The sequence below is a fragment of the Rhinoraja longicauda genome, chromosome 1 (assembly GCF_053455715.1).
Source record: "Rhinoraja longicauda isolate Sanriku21f chromosome 1, sRhiLon1.1, whole genome shotgun sequence".
NCBI classification, from domain to species: Eukaryota; Metazoa; Chordata; class Chondrichthyes; order Rajiformes; family Arhynchobatidae; genus Rhinoraja; species Rhinoraja longicauda.
The window spans coordinates 125139408-125163543 of NC_135953.1; the positions used below are offsets into that span (position 1 = coordinate 125139408).

The 24136-nt window shown below is 42.5% G+C and overlaps 1 protein-coding gene across 3 annotated transcripts in view; it reads left to right on the top strand.

Annotated features, from left to right (window-relative positions):
* Positions 1–24136, top strand: part of ttc29 (tetratricopeptide repeat domain 29) — a 237649-nt gene that overhangs the window by 65828 nt on the left and 147685 nt on the right. For all 3 annotated transcript variants that reach the window (XM_078406097.1, XM_078406087.1, XM_078406107.1), the window contains one exon: positions 19349–19561. In XM_078406097.1, the coding sequence (XP_078262223.1) occupies positions 19349–19561 (213 nt within the window). The remainder of the gene's footprint in view (positions 1–19348; positions 19562–24136) is intronic.

Sequence of the window (24136 nt, forward strand, 5' to 3'; positions counted from 1 at the left end):
TAAGAAGTATTTATCAAGAGTTCACAAATGAGTAAAAGAAAGGAAGCAGGAGACATAAGACATATACATGGATATACATGAAGAGGTCCATAGATCGGATAGGTTTAGAAGAATATGAGCCAAACACAGGAAGGTATCACAAAATGCTGGAGTAACTCAGCAGGTCAGGCAGCATTTAGGAGAGAGGGAATGGGTGACGTTTCGGGTCGAGACCCTTCTTCAGACTGATGTCAGGGGGGCGGGACAAAGAAAGGATATAGGTGGAGACAGGAAGACTGGGAGAACTGGGAAGGGGAAGGGGGGAGGGGGGGAGGGGGGGAAAGAGAGACAGAGGAACTATCTAAAGTTGGAGAAGTCAATGTTCATACCGTTGGGCTGCAAGCTGCCCAAGTGAAATATGAGGTGCTGTTCCTCCAATTTCCGGTGGGCCTCACTATAGCACTGGAGGAGGCACATGATAGAAAGGTCAGACTGGGAGGGGGAGTTGAAGTGCTCAGCCACCGGGAGATCAGGTTGGTTAAGGCGGACTGAGCGAAGGTGTTGAGCGAAACGATCGCCAAGCCTGCGTTTGGTGTCGCCGATGTAGAGAACTCACCGATGTCAAACACTGCGGCGTACCTGCAGTCCGTCTGTCTTTGTGTTTTTATGTCGTTTTTTTGGCTTGATTGTAGTGTAAATGTGATGTAGTTTTTTGGGGTTGTGTACAATGGGGGGGGGGACCTGTAAATGTAAAGTTGTCTCTTCCGAACGGAGACGCGACCTTTTGTTCTGGGTCGTGTCCCCGTTCTCGCTGCGGCCTACCATCAGCCATGCACCTGGAGCTGGCGGCCTCCACCTGGGACTCGCCTATGGAGGCTTCGGCCACGGGGACATCGGAAGCTCGCAGCCCCCTGGGTGGGGGCCGACATCGGGAGCTCCGGCAGCGGCAGCGTCTTCACCCACCCCGGATCGCAGGGCTTGGGTCGGCCCGCCGTGGACATTTCACCGTCCGGCGCGGCCTGAAATAGGCCGCGGGATTTTCTCTGCCCGGCAGGAGCTTCAATGTCGACAGCCCCAACGTGCAGCGGCAGCGGCAGCGTCTTCGCCCGGCCCGGATCGCGGGGCTTGGGTCGGCCCGCTGCAAACCTTTCATCGCCGGCGCGGCCTGGAACGTGGCAACTCCAACAGCCTGACCGCAGAAGACGGCAGGGGAAGAGAAAATACATTCTGGCCTTCCATCACAGTGAGGAGGTGACTGGAGGAGACTCACTGTGATGGATGTTTCTTTTTGTTTGATTGTGTGTGTTATTGCTTATTTTTATTGCTCTTGTTGTTGGACTGTTGGGTAATATTTCATTTCACTGCACATTTATGTGTATGTGACAAATAAACTTGACTTGACTTGTGTAAATGGGGCACGTTGGTTGGCATGGGCCTGTTGCCATGTTGTATGACTCTATAATAGACAATAGACAATAGGTGCAGGAGTAGGCCATTCAGCCCTTCGAGCCAGCACCGCCATTCAATCCGATCATGGCTGATCACTCTCAATTAGTACCCCGTTCCTGCCTTCTCCCCATACCCCCTCACTCCGCTATCCTTAAGAGCTCTATCCAGCTCTCTCTTGAAAGCATCCAACGAACTGGCCTCCACTGCCTTCTGAGGCAGAGAATTCCACACCTTCACCACCCTCTGACTGAAAAAGTTCTTCCTCATCTCCGTTCTAAATGGCCTACCCCTTATTCTTAAACCGTGGCCCCTTGTTCTGGACTCCCCCAACATTGGGAACGTTATCTGCCTCTAATGTGTCCAATCCCCTAATTATCTTATATGTTTCAATAAGATCCCCCCTCATCCTTCTAAATTCCAGTGTATACAAGCCCAATCGCTCCAGCCTTTCAACATACTTTGGAAGATTTTGCATGGTTTTCTCTTGTCATCCAAGACTCATATTTCCATTTGTACAAAATTAAAGAATGTGGAGAGAGATTGCATATGGTTTACTTATTTACCTCAGATTATTTTGTGCCTGATCTGAGATGCAAAGCTTATGCTTTCACATAAATGGAATTAGTATATCTTCCTTATTTTGCAGATCTTGTGCAAAATGTGAATCCTTAATTGTGAATGAAAGAATAGAATTATATATTCTAGATGACAGGGTTGAATCACATCTATCATATGTGGAGCATGCTGTCTGCCACAGACATATGCCCGCAAATCTGAATATTTCTCCAGCCACACACATTTGAATATTTTGGTGGACGATTCATTTCAAAATTAAGGTATCAAAATCGAACAGCATTATTGCATGGCTGCCCATTTTTATTCTGTTTGAAACAGTTTGTTAAATATTTAATAAATTGATGCCTGGCCTTTGTAACTGATTATTGAATAATCAATTACAGAAGCGCTTAGTTATCTTGGTACCCTTGGCACCTGTGGCAAACTGGGTGCCAAGAATTAACAGGCATCCCAAGTATCCAGCATTTTATCTTTGTTAATTTAATAGACCCACATACAAATGAAGGGGGAATTGTCAAGTACCTATAAATCCCAGTATGGGTGGAAGTCAAAGGAGATCTAAAGTCTTTGCACATAATGTATGTATGGAAGAGCACAAATAAAGTTAGCTGAAAATTATGCTGATATTTTTGAAACAGATGAGACAATGGTGTAGAAACAAGGAACTGCAGATGCCGGCTGCAAAAAAAGACACAGAGTGCTGGAATAACTCATCTCTGGAGAACATGAATAGGGGACGTTTCAGGTCGGGATACTTCTTTAGACTGATTGTGGTGGGGGTGGGGGGGGGGGTGAAGAAAGCTGGAAGAGAAGGTTGGCAGGACAAAGCCTGGCAAGTGATAGGTGGATATCGGTGTGCTGAGTCTTGGACAGTCAGATGGCTGGACAATGGCCAGAGATGAAAAGACTAAAGGTGTGAAATAAAGATAGAAAAGTTGTGAATTGTGAAGCCAGAGAAAGGAATGTAGGTGGAAGCAGGGGAGAAGAGAAGAGAAATGGGTGCAAGTTCAGGTGGAGCAAAGGAAAGAGAGGGGGGAAGGAAATGGATAAGGGAGGAGTTTTGGAAAGTTACCTAAAATTGGAGAATTCAATGTTCATATCGTTGGGATGTACCTTATCGAAGCAGAATATGAAGTACAGTTCCTCCAGTTTGTGTGTGGCCTCACTTTGGAAATGGAGAAGATTCAGAACAGAGAGGTTAGAATGGAAATAGGAATAGGTGTTAAGATGGTCCGCAACTGGGAGATCCAGTAGACCTTGGTGGACTGAGCGCAATTGTTTGGCAAAACGGTCAACAAGTCTATGCTTGGTATCGCCAATGTAAAAGAGGCCACATCTTGATGCAGTCGATGAGATCAGAGGTGCACACAACCGCTGTCATCTGGAAGGACTGCTGTGCCCCTGGCTGAATTGGAAGGAGGAAGCATAAGGACAGGTATTATATCTCCTGCGACTGGAAGAGAAAGTACCTGGGGAGGGGGTGGTTTGGGTGGGAAGGGATGAATGAACTGAGGAGTTGTGGAGAGGACGGTCTCTGAGGAAGGAGGAAAGGGGTGGAGATGGGATGATGTGACTGGTGTTGGGATCACGTTGATGGTGGCAGAAAAGTCGAGAATGATATGTTGGAAGGTGAAAGGTATGGACCAGAGTAACTTTCCTTGTTTCATCACGGGGGACAGATAGCGAGAGCAGAACTATAATACAGGGGAGACACGCAAGACAGCAGGGGGAAACCGTATTTATGAAAGAAAGAGGACATCTCGGATGTCCAAGAATGGAAAGCGTCATCTTGGGAGCAGACGTGGCTAAGACAGAGATATTGAGAATAGGGGATAGCATCTTTGCAGGAGGCAGAGTGGGAGGAGATGCAGTCTCGGTAACTGTAGGAGTCAGTGGGTTTGTCATAGATGTCATTTGATAGACTGTCTCCTATGAAGGAGAAAGAGAGATCCAGAAAGAGGAGAGGTGTCAGCGATGGAAAAAAGAGAGGTGTTGGATGTTTATTTTCCACTCTTCATCTATCTATATAGCCATATTCCACACAATTAAATGTGCCATACTGAATTTTTGTGGCATCTTATTAAAATGCATTGTCAGGCTCAATGTTTAAACATCCTTTTTAACCAATCTTCCAGTTTTTAAAGAATACCTTAGGATTTATCAGGCATAGGCAGTCATGCCCATGTAATATGTTTACAGACGATTTGCTATGAATCTGTTTGATAAATTTCCAGTATGTGGTTATCACAGGCATGCACACCATTTTATCTAGAGCCCACACGAAAATGGTCTTCAACCATCTTTTTGAATCATGTAGTGTTTCGTAATTTCTTACTAAGAACACAGATTCACAGCAGCCACTTGCTATTCAGCACATCATGTCTATGCTGCTTTAGACTAGTGCAAACTAGTGCAAATTATTTTAACTCAAGTGCAAAACCACTTCCCTGTTGAAAGTCTTGATTGAATGTTACCAACACAATTACATGCATTGAGTTCCAGATCATAACAACACTCTGCAAAAGGATTTTCTCACATTCCCTTAACATTGCTGACCAAACTTTAAAATTGTAACCCTTGATGTTGAATAATCTGATTATGAGAAGCACATCTCTCTTTTTAAATAATCTAAAATATTTGCCTTTATTCATGCTGTTGTGCTGTTCAAAAAGTCGGATGTCCAGGTCCACCACCGATTTTCCGGCATCCTTGGTCCAGATTATCTGTTTTGCTGGAACAACAGAGGTCACGTAGTAATGATACAACAATAAAATTCTGACCCAGTAATTATACCCCTTCCATGTCTAAAGCACCATGGACTGCTAGAAACTTAAATAAAACAAGTATTAAATATAAATTTGCGGCAACACTCGCATTTGTTGAATGGACAGCCAGGGCGCTGGTGAACGAGCTGCCCTCGGAAGTCCCGATGAGGGTCGGATCGGCGGCCCCCGACGTAGCCGAGGTGCCGCTTTCCCATCATGACTATTGGGTTGACCTCGTTGGCCAAGTCTGCTGATAATGCAGTGGGGCAGGTGCACCCCGCTGTGGGCCTCAGAGAGGAGTCGAACGGTACCGGAACAGTCTGCCTCGGTCACCGGGGGGCCGAGATACCGAACTGCAAAGTCAGGCTCGGAAGTCGGCTATGGGAACGGATCCACTGGCTCCAACCAGGCCAGAGTTCCAGAGCCCTGGCCGCCTGGGGCGAATTTGATCCGCCAATGCGAAGTTCGGCCAAAGAAGTCGGCTATGAGAATGAATCCGTCGGATTCGGCTAAGCCGAAGTTCCAGAGTCCTGGCCGCTGGGAGCAAATACGACCCGCCAATCGGCCGCGGAAGTCCCGATGAGGTCAAAATCACCCGTAGACACAAAATGCTGAAGTAACTCAGCGGGTCAGGCAGCATCTCGGGAGAGAAGGAATGGGTGATGTTTTGGGTCGAGACCCTTCTTCAGATCACCCGCCTCGTCGGGCCTTTGTGCGCATTTTTAGGGGGACTTCAAGTGCACTCTCATAATTCTGTCCAGATTAAAGCAAGTGCCGGACCATCAGTTGGAGCATTATAATGAAAGGATTTTAAATTGTTTAAAATTTACAGACAAATTTTCACCAGTATGATGCCTGGATCAGGGGATATTATCTATAGAGAGGAATTGGACAGACTTGGAATGTTTTCCTCTGGAATTCCAGTTGTGGGGAGAGCTGATAGAAGTATATAAAATGATGAGAGGCAAAGATGGGGTAGACAGTAAGAATTATTTTCCTAGGATAGAAAAATCAAATACTTTTAAGGTGAGAGGGGCAAAGTTTAAAGAAGATGTGCAGGAAAACATTTTTTACACAGAAGGTAGTGAGTGCCTGGAACACACTGTCGGGTGTGTTGGTTGAAGCAGATAGGCATATGAATATGCAGGGAAAGAAGTACAGGTAGATAAAGTGATGGTCTTGACATCATGTTCGGTACAGACATTGTGGCCTGAAGGACCTGTTCCTGTGGTCTAATGTTCTATGTTCTAAGTGGGTATCTGTACTTGCAGTATAGTGATCCATAATTGCATGCCTTCCTCAGAGGCAGCTACTACACAAGAACTAGAACCAGGAATAGTCCATTTGGGTCCCCTATTCAGTAAGATCATGGCAACAGTTTCTAAATGCATTTCCTTTAATATCTAAAAATCTGAGAATCTTTTAACTTGAATGTGTTTAGTGCCTGACTTTTCATGGCCCGCTTGGAGTGGGAATATGAAAGAGTCATTATCATCTTGGCCAAGAAATGTCTTCCTATGGCTGGACCATTACTTGGAGTCTATGACCTCTGGTTTCAGTCATGCAAGCCAGGAGGAATATCAAGCAGTCAAGAGCTGAAAGAATTGTTCAATTGTGCAGTTCAATTAAATTACTTTTTCCCCTCTGAACACCCACATTTCAATCTTTCACCATTTACTGAATATTCTACCTCATACTCTACCTTTCTCTTTTTGATCAAAGAGAATTAGCTTACATTTCTCCATATTATATTTCAGCTTCTTACCTGCATCTTTTTGAAGCCTCCCTGCATCTTCCTCACACGGATGAAATTCAGCATGTCTCCAGTGACTGACAAAACTTATATAGGTATCACAAAATGCTGGAGTAACTCAGCGGGTCAGGCAGCATCTCTGGAGAGAAGGAATGGGTGACTTTTTGGGTCGAGACCCTTCTTCCTCCAACAAAACATATAAATGCATCATAGAAAGCATGTAGCGGGGTTACATCACAGCTTGGTTTGGGAACAGCTCTGCTCAAGATCACAAGAAATTGCAAGAGATTTGTAGATGTAGCCCAGTCCATCATACAAACCAGATTTCCCACCATTTATTCAATCTACACTTCACACTGCTTCAGAAAAGCAGCTAACACAATCAACGACTTGTCCCACTCATTCCTTTTCTCTGCTTCTGTCCGGCAAAAGATGCTGAAGCTTGAAAGTACGCATCACCAGTCTCAGGAATAGCTTCTTTCCCTTGATTATCCGGAATATGAACGTTTTTTTTCTATAAGCTAGGGTATTGTTTGATGCACCTCTACCCCATTGAGGATATTGGACATTTGTCTAAGGAACTGGTGTGCTACAATGTGACACAATGCTAAGAACTATATTCTGCACTCTATATCTTCCTCTTTGCTCCATGTATTGCACGTGAGTTTGAACTGATTGTATTGATATATGATCTGTTTGGATAGCATGCAAAACAAAGTTTTTCACTGAACCTCATCGCACGTGACAATAGGAACCTAAACCTAAAAAACCCCACCTAAATCCAATACATTTTGGCTGTTCTCAAATTTTTTAATTTTATATTAACCAGCCCCAACAGTAATTCCAATAGCATCGACTTATAATGGCCTTCCATCCCAAAAGTGGCCTATTTATTCCTGTTCTCTATTTTCATTCTGATAGCCAATCCTCAGGTCACAGCACTATCTTATTCCCAATCCCAGATGTTCTAATTTCTTGTCAAACCCTTTACTAGGAATGTTCAAATGCACCACATCCACTGGTTCCTCCAATTTTTGCTGGTTACAATCTCTAAAAACTCCAATAGATCTGACAAATAGGATTTTATAAATCATGATGATTCAGCCCAATCCTATTGGTATTTTCTAATCTATAAAAGTGATCATATTCTAACCTCACTTCCATAACGTCTCCTTAACTCCAGATTATTAATGCCATTATCATTTGCACTTGAATTCAAGTACAATGGTGTGAAGGTTTTCCTTCCCCCTTGTTTATGATACAAAATGAAATGTCTGACTAGCATTGGAGAATGACTAACGTGATGCAGCAGGTGATTTTTCTTTTTTTAGGACATTATCTAATCCCTTCCTCAGATCTTGGAAGCGAGCAATGTACTCCGAATAAAAGCTGCTTAGTTACTCCGAGATTGCTCAATGTAATTTAATTCCATTGAAAAACAAACATATCTTTTAAACTGTCTATGTGCAGCTTCTATTTTTTCTGCACCTTCAACGCTGCTTGCTCTTTGCCACAGGATTTTAGTTCGTAGTATTCTGAAAAGCGATGGCATCAGCCAATGAGATTTCCTAAGATATAAATGTTGTTGTTCCTGAAGAATCCATATTGAAGGTGAGCATTTCGAAGGTTTTGCAAAGTGATCTTCCTGAAGCAGTTTTTCGAAAGATAGGGAATCAAATCCTCTTTAATGAGGCCATATTTGCTCTATTTTGATAAAATACAGTAATGAAAATTTACAGGCTGCAGTCACGATGGATCAGGTGACATATTGCAGTCAGATTAACTAAAGGATGAGTCATTCCTCTGTAAATATGTAGATTCAAGTCAATGATGTAACAGGAGCATCGAAAACAGGAGCATGAATCGGTAGATTGGCTCTGCAGACTTGCTCTGTTATTCAATAGATCATGGCTGTTCATCCACTTCTGTACTGTTGACCCACCTTCTCTCCATATCCTTTTATCCCATTAGCATTAAGTAATAGATATATCTTCTTAAATATATTTAAAGACTTTGCCTTCATTGCATTCTGTGGTAAAGAATCTGAAAACCTCTGGATGAAAGAAATTCAGCTGATCATGGTTCTAAAGGCATATTCCGTATCCTGAGGATGAGACCCCTGGTTCTGGACTTTCCAGGCATTAGAAACACCCTCCCTGTATCCACTCTTCAAGTCCTGTTAGAATTGTATTGCTTTATTTACGATCTTGTTTTATTCTTTTTCTATACTTACAAATGTTGGCTGACAGCAATTTTTTTAACTAATTGGAGCACTGTGGCATGATGATTATGTTCTGGAAACACATAGCAAAGGCAATGATCAGTGATCTAGAGATCAAAATTCAAATCCTATCCATGTCGGCTGGGAAAATTAAATTCAGTTAGTCAATTGAATAAATATCTATTACAAAAAAGTATCAGTAATGGTGCCCATGAAACTCACTGTAAAACCTTTTTTGGGGAAGGAACTCGGCTATCCTTCAGTCTACAGAGTTATGAGTCTGGACCCATAATAGTAAAATGGTTGGCACTTAAATGCTGTTTGATATGCATAACAAGCCACTCAAATATCATCGCTGTAGTAGTTACTGGTCACACCAACATCTCATGGGTATTAAATACTAGCTTTGCTAGCAACACACACACCCGATGAATGAATTACTAAAATAAATTCTGATGGCTTGAACAGTAGTGGCATCAGTGCCATGTCAAATCCAGATCTATGCCAAAAGTGGACTAAGTAAAATAATTTTATTAAGGACTAGAAAACAATAGGATGCTCTCTCTACCTTCGATTTAAACCAGCATCTGCAGTTCTTTCTTACACATACCATTTTCAAATTATGGGTCTGTGTTCTACCTCTCCTTTTACCTTTATGATATTTCCACTCTCTTGCATTTCTCAATCATTTGTGGCTGTTTGAAGCTGGAATTGGCATGCTGTGTCCATTGTAAGAGCTAACAGTCCTAAAACGTTTTAACCTGGACACCAAAATTCTCATCTCATGTAATACGCTGGAGAGAAATCCCTGAATTTGCAATGAGTCTTAGCAACCTAGTGGAATCTCAATGGATTTCTCGAGCCATCAAACAATCCTTAGAAAATCTACTTTTAGCTATATATTATCTGTGGATATCAGGATGTTATTACTATAAAGTCAAATTCTAAAATTATCAGATGTATCCAGATGTGGAGTTTTGTCAGATCACTAAATCTGATCTGATTGGATAGCATGCAAAACAAAGCTATTCACTGTACCTTGGTACATATCCAATAATAAACCTAGACCTAAATCTGAAAAAAAACCTGAACCTAATACACTTTGGCCTTCATCAAAAGTGTTAATTATATATTAACCAGTCCCAACACTTATTCCTGCAGCATCCGATTTATCTTCCAAAAGTGACCTCAATCTTTATCCTTGTTCTCTATTTTCATTCTGATAACCAATCCTCAGGTCAAATCCTAATATTATCAGATGAGTCCAAGTGTGATGTTTTGTTTGGGTCACTAGATAACAATTGGCAGCTGAGAACCCAATATTGTAACTCCACTACTGGGCACCTATTGGGACCAGATTCCACTTGATCATTTGAAACACAAATAAATCAGAGACTTTTTTTGGATTGTTGCAGGTCGAATTTGCCATGGAATCTTCCACTCAACTACCGTAACTGCAGACATATTTATTTAGTGTTTCTGCCAAATCTTTGCTTTGCCGGAATATGCCCCAACGCTCACTACTGACAAACTACACCAGAATTTGCAACGAAAATCAGTTGTGCATTTGATGTTTCAGGTTGTGCACTCTCCACTGCCAGTAAAACATAAAGCATTTGGAGACATTATATAATCTTCATGCATTCCCTCCACTTCAACACATCTTCTGTCCCCAAACAGAACAAAGATAGAGTTCACTTTCATTCACCAGCCTCCTCATCCAGCACATGATCTTTCATCACATCTCCCAGCCACATGGTTGAACGGAGGGCAGCATGGTGGCACAGCGGTAAAGTTGCTGCCTTATAGGGCCAGAGACCCAGATTTGATCCTGACTATGGGTGCTGTTTGTACGAAGTTTGTACGTTCTCCCCGTGACCTGCGCGGGTTTAGTCCAGGTGCTCCAGTTTCCTCCCACATTCCAAGGTTAATTGGCTTGGTAAAATTGTAAATTATCCCTAGTGTGCATTAAAGTTTGACAAGCAAGTCAACGCTGTGATAAAAGCCAGCATCTTCCAGCTTCGTACCATAGCTAAAATCAAACCATTCCTCAATTTGACGACATTGAAAAAATCATTCACGCATTCATTTCCTCCTGCCTAGACTACTGCAACTCCCTATACACTGGGATCAGCCAATTATCCCTGTTCCACCTGCAATTGGTCCAAAACGCCGCAGCGAGACTCCTGACGGGTACCCGCAAAAGGGACCACATCACTCCGATTATGGCCTCTCTCCACTGGCTCCCAGTATGGTACAGAATCAACTTCAAGCTCCTCCTATTCACATACAAAGCCCTAAACGGGCTTGCCCACCCCCATATCAAAAATCTTCTAACCCACCACACTATCTCCAGGTCCCTCAGGTCGGCCGATTTGAGGCTACTGACTAGGCTTAAGCCCAGGGGTAACCGCACTTTTGCGGTTGCAGCTCCTAGACTGTGGAACAGCATCCCTCTCCCCATCAGAACTGTCCCCTCCATCGACTCCTTTAAGTCCAGGCTCAAAACCTATTTCTACTCCCTAGCATTTGAGGCCCTCTGAGGGGGCGCTGTGAACTGTTTATGTACGTGCTGTTATGTTTGTGTGCCATTGTATGTTCGTTTCTTAGTACCTGAACTGATGTACAGCACTTTGGTCAACGTGGGTTGTTTTTAAATGTGCTATACAAATAAAATTGACTTGACTTGACTTGACTAGTGTGTGCAGGATAGTGTCAATGTGGGGGAATCGCTAGTTGGCACGGACTCGGTGGGCCGAAGGGCCCGTTTCCGTGCTGTATTTCGAAACTAATCTATGAGGTCCAAATCTGCAGCTTTCGGGTCAAATGAACGTGAGCAGCATATCAAATCTATATATGACCTCATAAAGTCATGAAGGATGTCACGAGGGAATTCCGGACCAAGCTAGAGTCCCAGAAGAGACACACGGCCAACCATCAATTGTGCCAAAAACGGCATGTTATAATGAGCTATCAAGTGAAGTCGGGCAGAACAACTGGTAACAACAGGTCTCTAGTTCATCATCTCAATGTATTCTCAGCTGCTTCGAGCACAAGATGGGTTTAATAACGTTCTCTGCCCCGAAGGTCTTGGGTGGACCTGTCAAATTGAACTTCCTGAGAGTAAACGCATGGAAAGCAACTAGCCCAGATGAAGTTTCCAGTGGCATCCTCAGGACCTGCACAGATTAGCCCTATAATCTTATAAGGCTATATAGGGTATATTTGTCCCTATACCACCATGAGCCAGAGGCTAAACAGCTTTTCCAAGTGAAGTAGAGATTCACACACACCTCCACCAACCTCATCTATTGCATTTGGTGCTTGTTATGTGGCCTCCACTACACTTGCGAGACCAATCGTAAATGAGGCGACAGTTTTGCAAATACCTGCCCTCTGTCCACAAGGGCCATCCTTAGATTTCAGTTGCACGTCATCTAATTGTTCCCACAGTAATGTTTCTGTCCTTGGACTTCACTACTGTTAGGGTAAGGCCAAATAGAAACTAAAACAACACCTGATATTCTGTAGGAATCTTGCAGCCCAATGGCATAATCATTAAATTTTACAATTTCAGATCACCAAACCTATGTTCCTTCATCATTCTCACCAGTACTCCTAGGGTCTCCCCCTCGCTGTTCACCTTTTCCATTCCTCTCCACCTCATTACCTAAACTCATCACCTTTCTCCACCTGGTTCCATTTGCCCCTCCCCCTCATACCTATCTACCTGGGTTTAGCTCCATTGGTTTATCTTCCTGTCCCCTTCCATACTTGGTTCTGTATGCCCATCATCCCTCCCTTATGTGTTTCTACCTATCACCTATCAGGCTCTTTCGCACCCCCTCCTTCTTACTTTTATATACTGGCTGACTTCCCTCTGCACCCTCAGTCCTCATGTAGGGTCTTGACTCGAAATGTTGATCATCCCTTTGCTTCCACAGGTGTTGCTCACCCCGCTGAGTTCGTCCAGCATTTCTTGTTATGCAATCTTCACTGTTCACTCTATGAGAGACTAGGACCACATTGTTTATCTTAATCTTTCAAAATATTTTGTGAAAACCGGACCTTCGGACCACCGAGTCCTTGCCGACCAGCAATCACCCATACACTAGTTCTACCCTACACACTAGGGACAATTTACAGAGGCCAATTAACCTACAAACCTGCATGTCTTTGGGATGTGGGATGAAATTGGAGCACGCAAAGAAAACCCATGGAGTCACTGGGACAACATGTAAACCGTACAGATAGTATCGTAATCAGGATCGAACCAAGGTCTCTGGCGGTATAAGGCAGCAACACTACTACTGCACCACTGTTATCGGTGTTCTGTAGGTGCTGGTATGTATCCCTTAGATTATCATAACAAGACCACAATTGCTATTAGTATTATTGGGCATTACTGTTTTATAAAGCACACGTATAATGCATCATGCTTGAAACCCAATTTCTGGCAAAGATACTTCCTTTCAGTATGTGAAGTAAAATTGTGTAGAGATCAGAAATGAGACTGCAATTAAAGGGTCTGAATTGTCATATTAATGTCTTGCACACAGCAACTGCTGGCCTCAGTTTTCAATGTCCAGCAGCATAGTAACTGATTCTGTGGTGCTCTCTTCACTGATCATAACCTTTTTATTCAAGTCGATTTGGGATGCTTATTGTAATCACTAGCCATTTGATCAGCCTGCATTTCAAAATTGCTAGGGCCATTCATGTTAAGTAAATCAATCAGCCTGGACAATCAAATGATATGTACTCACATGGAAGAACTCCAAATCTCACCTCTTCTACATTTTTGTTCCCTCCATGTCAGTCTTTTTTGCTGCTGCATGTTGGCTGCTATTTGGAGAGTTCTGTAGGTGCTGAAGCGCATCCATGAGATTACTATAGCTACAGCACAATTGCAGTGGGCATTAATGTTATATTAAGCACATATGCATAATGCACCAAATGCTTGAAAAAATAATTCTGGCAAAGATACTTCCTTTTAGTATAGAAACATAGAAAATAGGTGCAGGAGGCCATTTGGCCCTTCGAGCCAGCACCGCCATTCATTGTGATCATGGCATGTGCCTACCTTCTCCCCAGATCTCTTGATTCCACTATCCCCTAGAGCTCTATCTAACTCTCTTTTAAATTCATCCAGTGAATTGGCCTCCACTACCTTCTGTGGCAGAGTATTCCATAAATTCCATAAATTCACAACTCTCTGGGTGAAAAAGTTTCTTCTCACCTCAGTTTTAAATGGCCTCCCCTTTATTCTTGGACTGTGGCCCCGGGTTCTGGACTCCCCTAACATTGGGAAGATTTTTCCTGCGTCTAGCTTGTCCAGTCCTCTTATAATTTTATACGTCTCTATAAGATCCCCTCTCATCCTTCTAAACTCCAGTGAATACAAGCCCAGTCTTTCCAATCATTCCTCATATGACAGTCCCTCCATCCCAGAGATTAACCTTGTGAACCTACGCTGCACTGCCTCAATAGCAAAGACGTCCTTCCTCAAATTAGGAGACCAAAATTGCTCACAATAATCCAGATGTGGTTTCACCAGGGCTCTATACAACTGCAGAAGGACCTCTTTGCTCCTATACTCAGATCATGTCCAAGTCACCCTGCAACCTCCTAACATCCTCTTCACAGTTCACACTACCACCCAGCTTTGTGTCATCTGCAAACTTGCGAGTGTTACTTCTAATTCCATCATCCAAATCATTAATATATATTGTAAATAGTTACCTTGCGGCACTCCAATCGCCACTGCCTGCCATTCTGAAAAGGACCCGTTTATTCCTACTCTTTGTTTCCTGTCTGCCAACCAATTCTCTATCCATGTCAATACCCTTCCCCCCCAATACCGTGTGCTTTAATTTTGCTCACCAACCCTCCCGTGTGGGACCTTATCAAAGGCTTTCTGAAAGACTTGATACACTACATCCACTGGCTCCCCTTCATCCATTTTACTTGTCACATCCTCAAAAATTTCCAGAAGATTAGTCAAGCAGGATTTCCCCTTCAGAAATCCATGCTGACTTCGACCAATCCTTTTACTGCTATCCAAATGCGCCGTTATTACCTCTTTAATAATTGACCAGCATCTTCCCCACCACCGATGTCAGGCTAGCTGGTCTATAATTCCCCATTTTCTTTCTCGCTCCTTTCTTCAAAAGTGGGATAACATTAGCTACCCTCCAATCCACAGGAATCTATTGAACATTGGAAAATGATCACCAATGCAATGATCAGCCCCTACTGCCCTTTTTGTTACCTTCTGTTGTCCTTTGAAAGTTACCCAATCCTCTGGCTTCCCGCTACTCTTTGCTATGTTACACATCTTTTATTTTAGTTTTATTCCACCCCTAACTTCCCTTGTCAGCCACGGTTGCCCCTTACTCCACTTAGAATCTTTCTTCCTCTTTGGAATGAAATGATCCTGCATCTTCTGGATTATGTCTGGAAATTCCTGCCATTGCTGTTCCACCGTCATTCCTGCTAGGATCCTTTTCCAGCCAATCTTGGCCAGCTCCTCTCTCATACCTTCATATTCCCCTTTGTTCAACTGCAACACTGACACTTCTGATTTAACCTTCTCCATCTCAAATTGCAGATTAAAACTAATCATATTATGGTCACTACCTCCAAGCAGTTCCTTTACCTTGAGTTCCCTTATTAAATCTGGTTCATTAGACAAAACTCACTCCAGAATTGCCTTCTCTCTGGTAGGCTCCAGTACAAGCTGCTCTAAGAATCCATCTCGGAGACACTCTACAAACTCCCTATCTTGGGGTCCAGTCTACCTGCATATTAAAATCCCCCATAATTACAGTGGCATTACCTTTGTTACATGCCAGTTTTAACTCCTGCTACAACTTACACCCTATATCCTGGCTACTGTTTGGGGGCCTGTAGATAACCTCCATTAATGTCTTCTTACCTTTACAATTCTCAACTCTATCCACAGTGACTCTACGTCGTCAGTCCCTATGTCACCCCTCGTAAGGGACAGTATTTCATCCCTCACCATCAGAGCTACCCCACCTCCTCTGCCCACCTACCTGTCCTTCCTATAGGACGTATAACCCTGAATATTCAGTTCCCAGTCCCGATCCTCCTGCAGCCACGTCTCTGTAATCCCCACAATGTCATATCTACCAATCTCTAACTGAGCCTCAAGCTCATCCACTTTATTTCTTATACTTCGCACATTCATATAATACTTTTAATCCATTACTCACCATACCTTTCACATCGATTCCTATTACACTTGGCCATATTCTCCGATCCCTTCGTGAGCTTTCTGTCCCCTTAAGTTAAGAAACTTTTTCTATACTCTATTTCCCTTTAATTCCATCCTTGTCTGTCCCATTTGACCCCCCCCAACTATTTAGTTTAAAACCACCCGTGTAGCAGAGTCAAACCTGCCTGCCAGATTGCTGGTCCCCTGCCTGTTGAGGTGCAAACCATCCCTTTTGTATAATTCACCATTACCCCAAAACAGATCCCAGGGTCTAAGAATTTAAATCCCTGCCCCCTGCACCAGCTCCTCAGCCATACATTCAGATCCCCTATCTCCCTGTTCCTGCCCTCACCAGCACGAGGAACTGGAAGCAAACTGGAGATAACTACCCTGGAGGTCCTGCTTTTCAGCCTTCTTCCGAGCTCTCCAAAGTCACTCTGCAGAATATCTTTCCTCTTCTTCCCAACGTTGTTTGTGCCGACATGCACTACCACTTCCGGCTGCTCACCTTAACCCTTGAGGATGCTCTGCACTCGGCCCGTGACGTCCCGGCACCAGGGAGGCAACATACCATCCTTGAATCCCACTTGTTGCCGCAGAAATCCCTGTCTGTACCTCTCACGATAGAATCCCCTACTATCGTGGCTCTGCCTGACGTCGGTCTCTTCCGCTTTGCCTCAGCGCCATGTTTTGCCTCGCAGACTTGTCCGCCGCTCAGACTGGCAGTGTCTTCTGTCCCGACAGCTTCCAAGAGGGTGAACCTGTTTTCAAGAGGTAGAACCCCCGGGGTCTCTTGTACTCCAAGCATCCTTCCTTCCTTTCCTTACCGTCACCCACCTTCTCTCTTCCGGTACCTTCGGTGTAACAATCTCGCTGCAGGTCTTGTCCAGGAACATCTCGTTTTCTCGGATGATCCTGAGGTCATCCAGTTCCCTCTCCAGTTCCCCAACACGGTCTTTCAGGTGCTGAACTTGAACACACTTTCCACATCTGTAGCAGCCAGAGTCACCAGCAGTGTCCCTGACCTCCCACATCCTGCAAATATCACACTGACTCAGCTTACCTGTCATTTCCTTAGTGTCTCACCCTCTCCAACTTTTGGCGTAGTCTCCTCCCTTAGCCTCCTCGCCAAAGACTCGCACTTTTCTTGACAGGCCACTCCCCGAGAGCAAGCCTTGCTTATATTAGCTGTTAAATTGACTAGTTAGCTAACTTACCAATTTGCTAATTTAGTTGCTCAGCCAATCCCCGCATTCACTCCTTCACCTGCCGCTCCTCTGACGACCTTGAAGGCATGTGTTGTCGGCTGGTCCTGACCAGTTTTTAAATCCCCCGCTCCTGTAAAACAAAAACATTGAAAACTCTTGAGAGATTACCTGCTCAGCCAATCCCCACACTCACTTCTTCACGTGCAGCTCCTCTGACGACCTTGAAAGCATGTATTGTAGGCTGGTCCTGACCAGTTTTTAAATCCCCCTCTCCTGTAAAACAAAAACTGAAAACTCTGAGAGATTACCTGCTCAGCTAATCCCCACACTCACTTCTTCACATGACACTCCTCTGACGACCTTGAAGGTATGTGAAAGTAAATTGAATAGTGGTGCTCAGAAATTGGAGTTTGTTACAATTTTGGTGCACTAAATGGCTGCTATATGTAATGCTCACACCCAGTTGAGTGACCGCTGAAGAAATTAAGGAAATTGCTGAAAAATCCAGTTTAAAATATTGGCATCATCCTGTATCATTAGCAGGACACTCTCACTGCGCCTTCCTCAAAGATAACTGCTTATCATTGACGCATCTACTAGTTAGAAGACAGTTATTCTTTAAAGAACACAAATTGACATGGCAGCACATGGCAGCCACAGTAAATAGCTATTATGGAGGTGAAGAAAAAGTAGGTAGGGAGAACTTGGTACTCATGGTATGCACTCTCATACATGATGGACTAGCTCAATTGATCAAAAAGTGGTGAGTGATCCAAAGCCAGTGCAAGGTGCAGGCTAATTGTGAGTTAGTGACTGTACACGTTAAATGGTGATACGTAATATGGCGATGCAATATTTATCAGTGATGCTTGCAAGTGGAGCATGGAAAAATGATTCTGGCAGAGGCTGTGGACAAAACATAAATGTTCTAACTTTTCTAATTTGCTGCATGGTTTGTACCTTTTTTTAATCCATTAATTTCTGTCTGTAAATGTGAAAATTACCACTGCCCCATGTTCTCCAGAGATTCTGCCTGACCTGCTGAGTTACTCCAGAACTTTGCATTCTTTTGTGCAGTAACCAAAATCTGCATTTCCTCACTTCGCCATCCTAATTTTTAGGTTCTGGTATTTTATCATTTATCTCATCTCACTTCAGCCTAGTGTAGAAACTGAGTGAGCACTGTACTGTCAGAGGTTCCAATTTTGTACTAAAGGCTAAATTAAAACTCTTTTCAGTTGGATATAAGAGATTATTTAAAGCTATCTGAAGTCAAATGAAGTTCCAATTAATTCCAATTCACAAAACAGATTATGGTTATTTTATTTCATTGCTTTTTGTTGAATATTGCTATGCCAGGTTTAGCTACCATCTTGCTCTCCTATCAAATATGTATATTTTTATATAATAAATGAGTGCATCTCCCAGCCCCACGGGGAACCCTGAGGCCTCAAGCTTCCCTGCTTCTATGGATATCACCGATCCATTACATGCCCTTTGCCCTCTGTTGAAATTGAGACTTATAGTTCAGTCTTTCAGCACTAATTGTTACAATTAGAGTCAGTATTTGTAATTTCAGTGGTACAATACCTTCATGTATTCAAGTCTTAGTGAAAAGATTAAATGTCATTCTAGCATCAAATGTGTTTAATATTACCTTAATTTAACCTCTGTAAAATGAGATAGAAGAGGAGTAACTGGTTAGTCAAGGATTGGTATTTAACGACAAAACAATTTAATTTCCCTAATATGTGTTCCCCTTCCACCAATTAAACTTTGCATAAAATGTTCACAAAAAATAAAAAAATGAACATAAAATTACACAGTACGAAATAAAGACTAGATGAACTTGCTGATCGCTTATTCTACATCAGTTATGCTTATTCCACATATTCAACAGCACATTATTTTGGTAATACTTTTGGTAAGAAAGTGCCAATGATGACCATATTTTAAACTATGTAATGTATTGTTAAAAGTTTATACTCAATTCTTCAAAACATAGTATACATTTGAGGCTCAAATATTTTATCTGAGCCTTTATTTTCAGATTCTATTTTAAGAACCAAATTACCTGGGATTGTCAGAAATCAAACTTGTTTGAAAGCTAGAATTTGTCATTGTGTTGAATTAACGTTTATCAATTGTATGTTGCAGGAGAACTGGATAAAGCTGCTGAGCATTATGAGATATTCCATCAACTCACTATAGGAAAGACTTGGCAAGATGAAAACTGCTGCCTCCACTTTGCACATGCATGTACGAACCTCTGGAGGATTTACACATCACTGGCAGACGAAAAGCTTGAAAGTGCACAATACAAAGAGGCGAGAGAATTCCTCAGAAAAGCTTATGACATAGCCAAGGAAGGTGAGTGCAAAGTAACATTTTCAGTTCCTGTGTTTTATATTGGAAGCCTCTCACTGGACAGAAAATCACAGTAAATAGAATAAGGTGATTACAAAAATATTAAATATGGACAGAAAATGCAGACGTAGTGAGAAATTGTATCAACTGGGTTTTTAGGGTGTTTATTTGTTCTTGAATGCTTAATTTTCACTAAATTCACTCCTGTAGGTTTCCCTGTAAAATGAACTGATTTAAAACTGAAAAAATATCTTACAGCCATTTAGAGATTAATGAAAATTCCCTACATATTGTTATTTGTCCAAAATAACAAATGTATTTTGATATATTTGTTTCAAGAATATATTTTTAGATATTAAAAATATCTAATAAGATAGTTTGGGATATTTTCCAAAATACGTAACAAAGAGACATCCTTTATTATTACCTGAAGCAGCAGTAGACCACTTGTATTTGTGAATAGTCTACTACATGCTTCATTTCTGCCCAGTCAGTGATTTGTCATAGTCCCCCATTCTGGACAATAGTCCCCAGAAATAATTTATGACTGATTATAATTAGTAGCTATTTTAAATATTGCCACCACTATCAGTTGTATGATTTCTGATTTCCAGTACCTCTTGAATTTTCCTGCTCAATCCAAACTTCCAGCCTCCTTTAATCTTCCGCTCTGACCACCAGTCACTATATAAACCTACTCAGCAATTCTCCTCTGACCAAGGATTGTGATCTCCCTCAACTCCAAATGAATCTCTACTGAGCCAATGCACTCCTACACCATGCCAGGTCCTAGTCATGATCCCTTCATCCTGACCTGATCTAACCCCTATCCTCAAAGCAATAAATCATTTACTGGCAGGCTGCAACATTAACTGCAGCCCATCTTGCAGTGCTTATCTTCATTGCCTCTTACAGCATGCTGATTTTGTTTACATTAGTGAGGACCTTCAACATTTTCTTTCTTTTTAATTCTTTAATGATGTCAAGAACAGTTAGTCATTGTGTAAGGTTTTTTCTTCTTTTGTTTAGTGCTCCTGCTTCTTCATTTTCTTTAAAATATAGCATGCCTTCTGAGCAACAGTGTTAAAGACAACATATTAAACATGCTGTAGGTATAAATTCTTTGAACTAATTGAAGTTTTGACAGATAGAATTGCATCTACAGTTAAAAGTGTTCTGATACACGGCACTACATTTCTGAACATCATTTTATTTTCTAAAATTGAATGGGATTGCAAAGATTTTTGGGTAAAATTATGCCTCACTGGAAATGTAACCAGGCAATTCTAATTGCAAATCAGTCTTTTGCCAAATGAATCAATTCTGTGTGCCCAGTTCTAAATAGTGTTGCAACCACTGCAGGTACTTGATTTAAAGGGGGCCTCTCTCAGCAGGTTTGACCCCAGTATTGGAAACTGGATTCAATTTTGTTTTATTTTACTTCCATCTTTATCTCCCTCATTCCCAGGCACTGTACCAATACAACTAACACCAGCAAATCTCTCAGCCCAGAAGTGATTCCCTCACATGTCCCAATCCTCCAACTCCAAGCCCTGTTCGTCTGATATGGTATCAACTTAAAGTGGCCTCTTCCAGGCCGTACTTAACAGCCACGTCTTTGAACTTGTATTTCACATGATTCTTTAAACAAGAAAAATAACAAGACATGAATATGTGATTTGCAGCAAAAATGAAATTTAGGGAAACATAGAAAATGAAAGCAGAATTAACCCATATATTACCTCAACCCAGTTCTGTTATTCAATAAAAAGATAGCTGAATTCCCAATTTATCGACTTTCCTGCATGATTCCAAAAAGCTTGATTCCCATAGGATTTTTAGCTTCCTGGAATAGAGAATTCTCAGGCCTCATAGGCCTGTGAGATCCAAATTTACAAGTTCTGAATAAATTTTAATTCACCTATTACTGATTGTACCAATCAGTTGTTGGCTCTTTATGTGCAGATATTCACCTCTGTAATAGTGGTTGGATAATGGGTAGATGGCGGTCCCCTTTACTTATTAAACCTGCTCTTCTGATTTTGTTACTTTATTGGATCCTGCTTTATTGTACACCTCATTAAACTGAACCCCTTGTGGAAATGTCTTCTGATAAAGAAAACTGAATTATAACTCCTGTAACTGTGGATTTGAGAAGAGTTAGAAAGAAACAACACATGGATGGATAAGGCAAATGAACTCAAAGTGTGGATAAGTATGTGCAACTAGGGAAATATAATTTTTACAGAAACCTGCTCAGGGAGGGACTGGACAGGCCTGGCAGCTTAATGTTCCAGGCTACTGTGCTACTGGCAAGATAGAGTTGAGGGTAAAAGAGGAGGGGGAGTTGGTTTACTGATTAAGGAGAACGTCCTAGCAGTAGTCCGAGATGACTTTACTGACGGTTCATCCAGTGAAAATATATGGATGCAGCAGAGTAATAAAAAGGGGGTGATCACTTTGTTGACAGAGTACAAAAGGTCTCTAAATAGTCAACAGGAATTAGATGAACAAATATGCTGGGAGATTGCAGGCAGCTGCAGGACTAATAGTATTGTCATAGTAGGGGATTTTAACTTTCCCAATATAGATCGGGACTGCCATATTGTCAAGGGCTTAGATAGGTGGAATTTATCAAATATGTTTTGAATAGAAGGGCAGACATCAATAGCACCTGCCCAACCAGCGTTAATTTATGGTTAATGTGGATGTAAGATCGGCTTTGCTGAGAGTGAATTGATGGAAAACACCTGGAGCGGATAAAGTCCTTCGCTGTGTCCTCGGGACGTGTGGATCAGCTGCCAGAGATATTCACAGACATCTTTAACCTCTTACTACTCCATTCTGAAGTCCCCACCTGTTTCAAGCAGACCTCTATCATCCCGGTGCCAAAGGATAGTAAGATAGCGTGCCTTAATGACTACCATCCAATGGCTCTGACATCCACTATCACAAAGTGCTTTGAGAGACTGGTGATGGCGCACATTAACTCCAGTCTCCCAGCCAGCCTTGATCCACTGCCAGTTTTCTTACCGCAGCCAACAGGTCCACAGCAGCTGCCCTGGCTATAAACTCATCCCTGGAACACCTAGATAGCAAGGACTCCAACATTATACTCCTATTTATCGACTAAAGCTCCACCCTCAACACCATAATCACATCCAAACTCATCTCCAAACTTCTGGGCAGAGGAATCAGCAGCTACCTCTGCCACTGGATCCTCAACATTCTGATCCACAGGCCACAATCTGTGAGGATAGATGACAACACCCCCTCCACAATAATTCTCAACACCGGAGCCCCGCAAAGATGCGTTCTCATTCCCCGACTATATTCTCAATACAATCATGATCAATCACAAATTCAGCATTAACTCCTTCTACAAGTCTGCAGGTTATATCGTTATGGTGGGCCAAATCACGAACAATGATGAGACAGAATACAGGAAGGAGATAGAAAACTTAGTGACATGGTTCAGGACAGCAAGACGAAGTAGCTAGATATCAACTTTAGGAAGACTGGTGGAGTACATGCCCTAATCAGTTTAATTGGTGCCAAAGTGGAAATGGTTGAGAGCCTCCACAGCCTTCCAGTGCTGACTCCAACCCAGGGAACAGGCTCACAAAGTCCACATTCTGCCATCTAGTGGAGAAATGGGTTAGGCGCACTGGACTGAAAGTAAGGCCTATGGGGAAACAATGGGGTTTTAAGACCCCCCCCCCCCACCTAGCATACTACTGGCTAATATGCAATCCATGGAAAATAAGCTAGATGAACTTAAAGCTAGAATGACTTACCTGAAATAAGTTAGAGATTGCTATGTGTTCTGTTTCACAGAGACATGGCTCACCCCTGAATATCTGATTGTGAAGTGCTGTCCCTACCACCTGTCAAGGGAATTCACCTCAGCTATCCTGACGGCAGTCTACATCATCCCCCCCCCCCCCCCCCCCCCAATGCAGACATCAAGCTTGCTCTGAATGAACGGTGTGTTGTCAGACCCTAATTGGACTCCCTATAAAATCATGTCTATGTGCCCAAATTCTGCTCTAGCTCCATTTACAAGTTTGCAGACGACACCACCGTAATAGCTTGGATCTTGAACAATGGTGAGACAGTACAGGAATGAGATAGATGGCTTAGTAACATGGATTCAAAACTACAACCATACCCTCAATGCCAGCAAGGTGAAGGAGCTAGTTATTGACTTCAGGAAACAAGGTTGGGTACACATCCCAATCAGCATCAATGGTGCCGAAGTGAAGATGGTTGAGAGATGGTTCAAGTTTCTAGACGTAAATATTATTAGCAATTTGTCCTGGAACAACCACACTGAAGCTGCAGCAAGACATCACACCAATGCCTCTACTTTCTTAGAAAATTAAGGAAATTCAGCATTTATCCAACAGTTCTTACCAATTTCTGCAGATGGACTGTAGAATACATCCTATCGTGTGCATCACAGCTTTGCTTGGCAACTGCTCTGCCCAAGATTGCAAGAAATTGCAGAGCTTTGGATGTAGCCAAATTCTTCACCTGCACAACCATTCCCACATCGTCTCCATCTACACAACATAG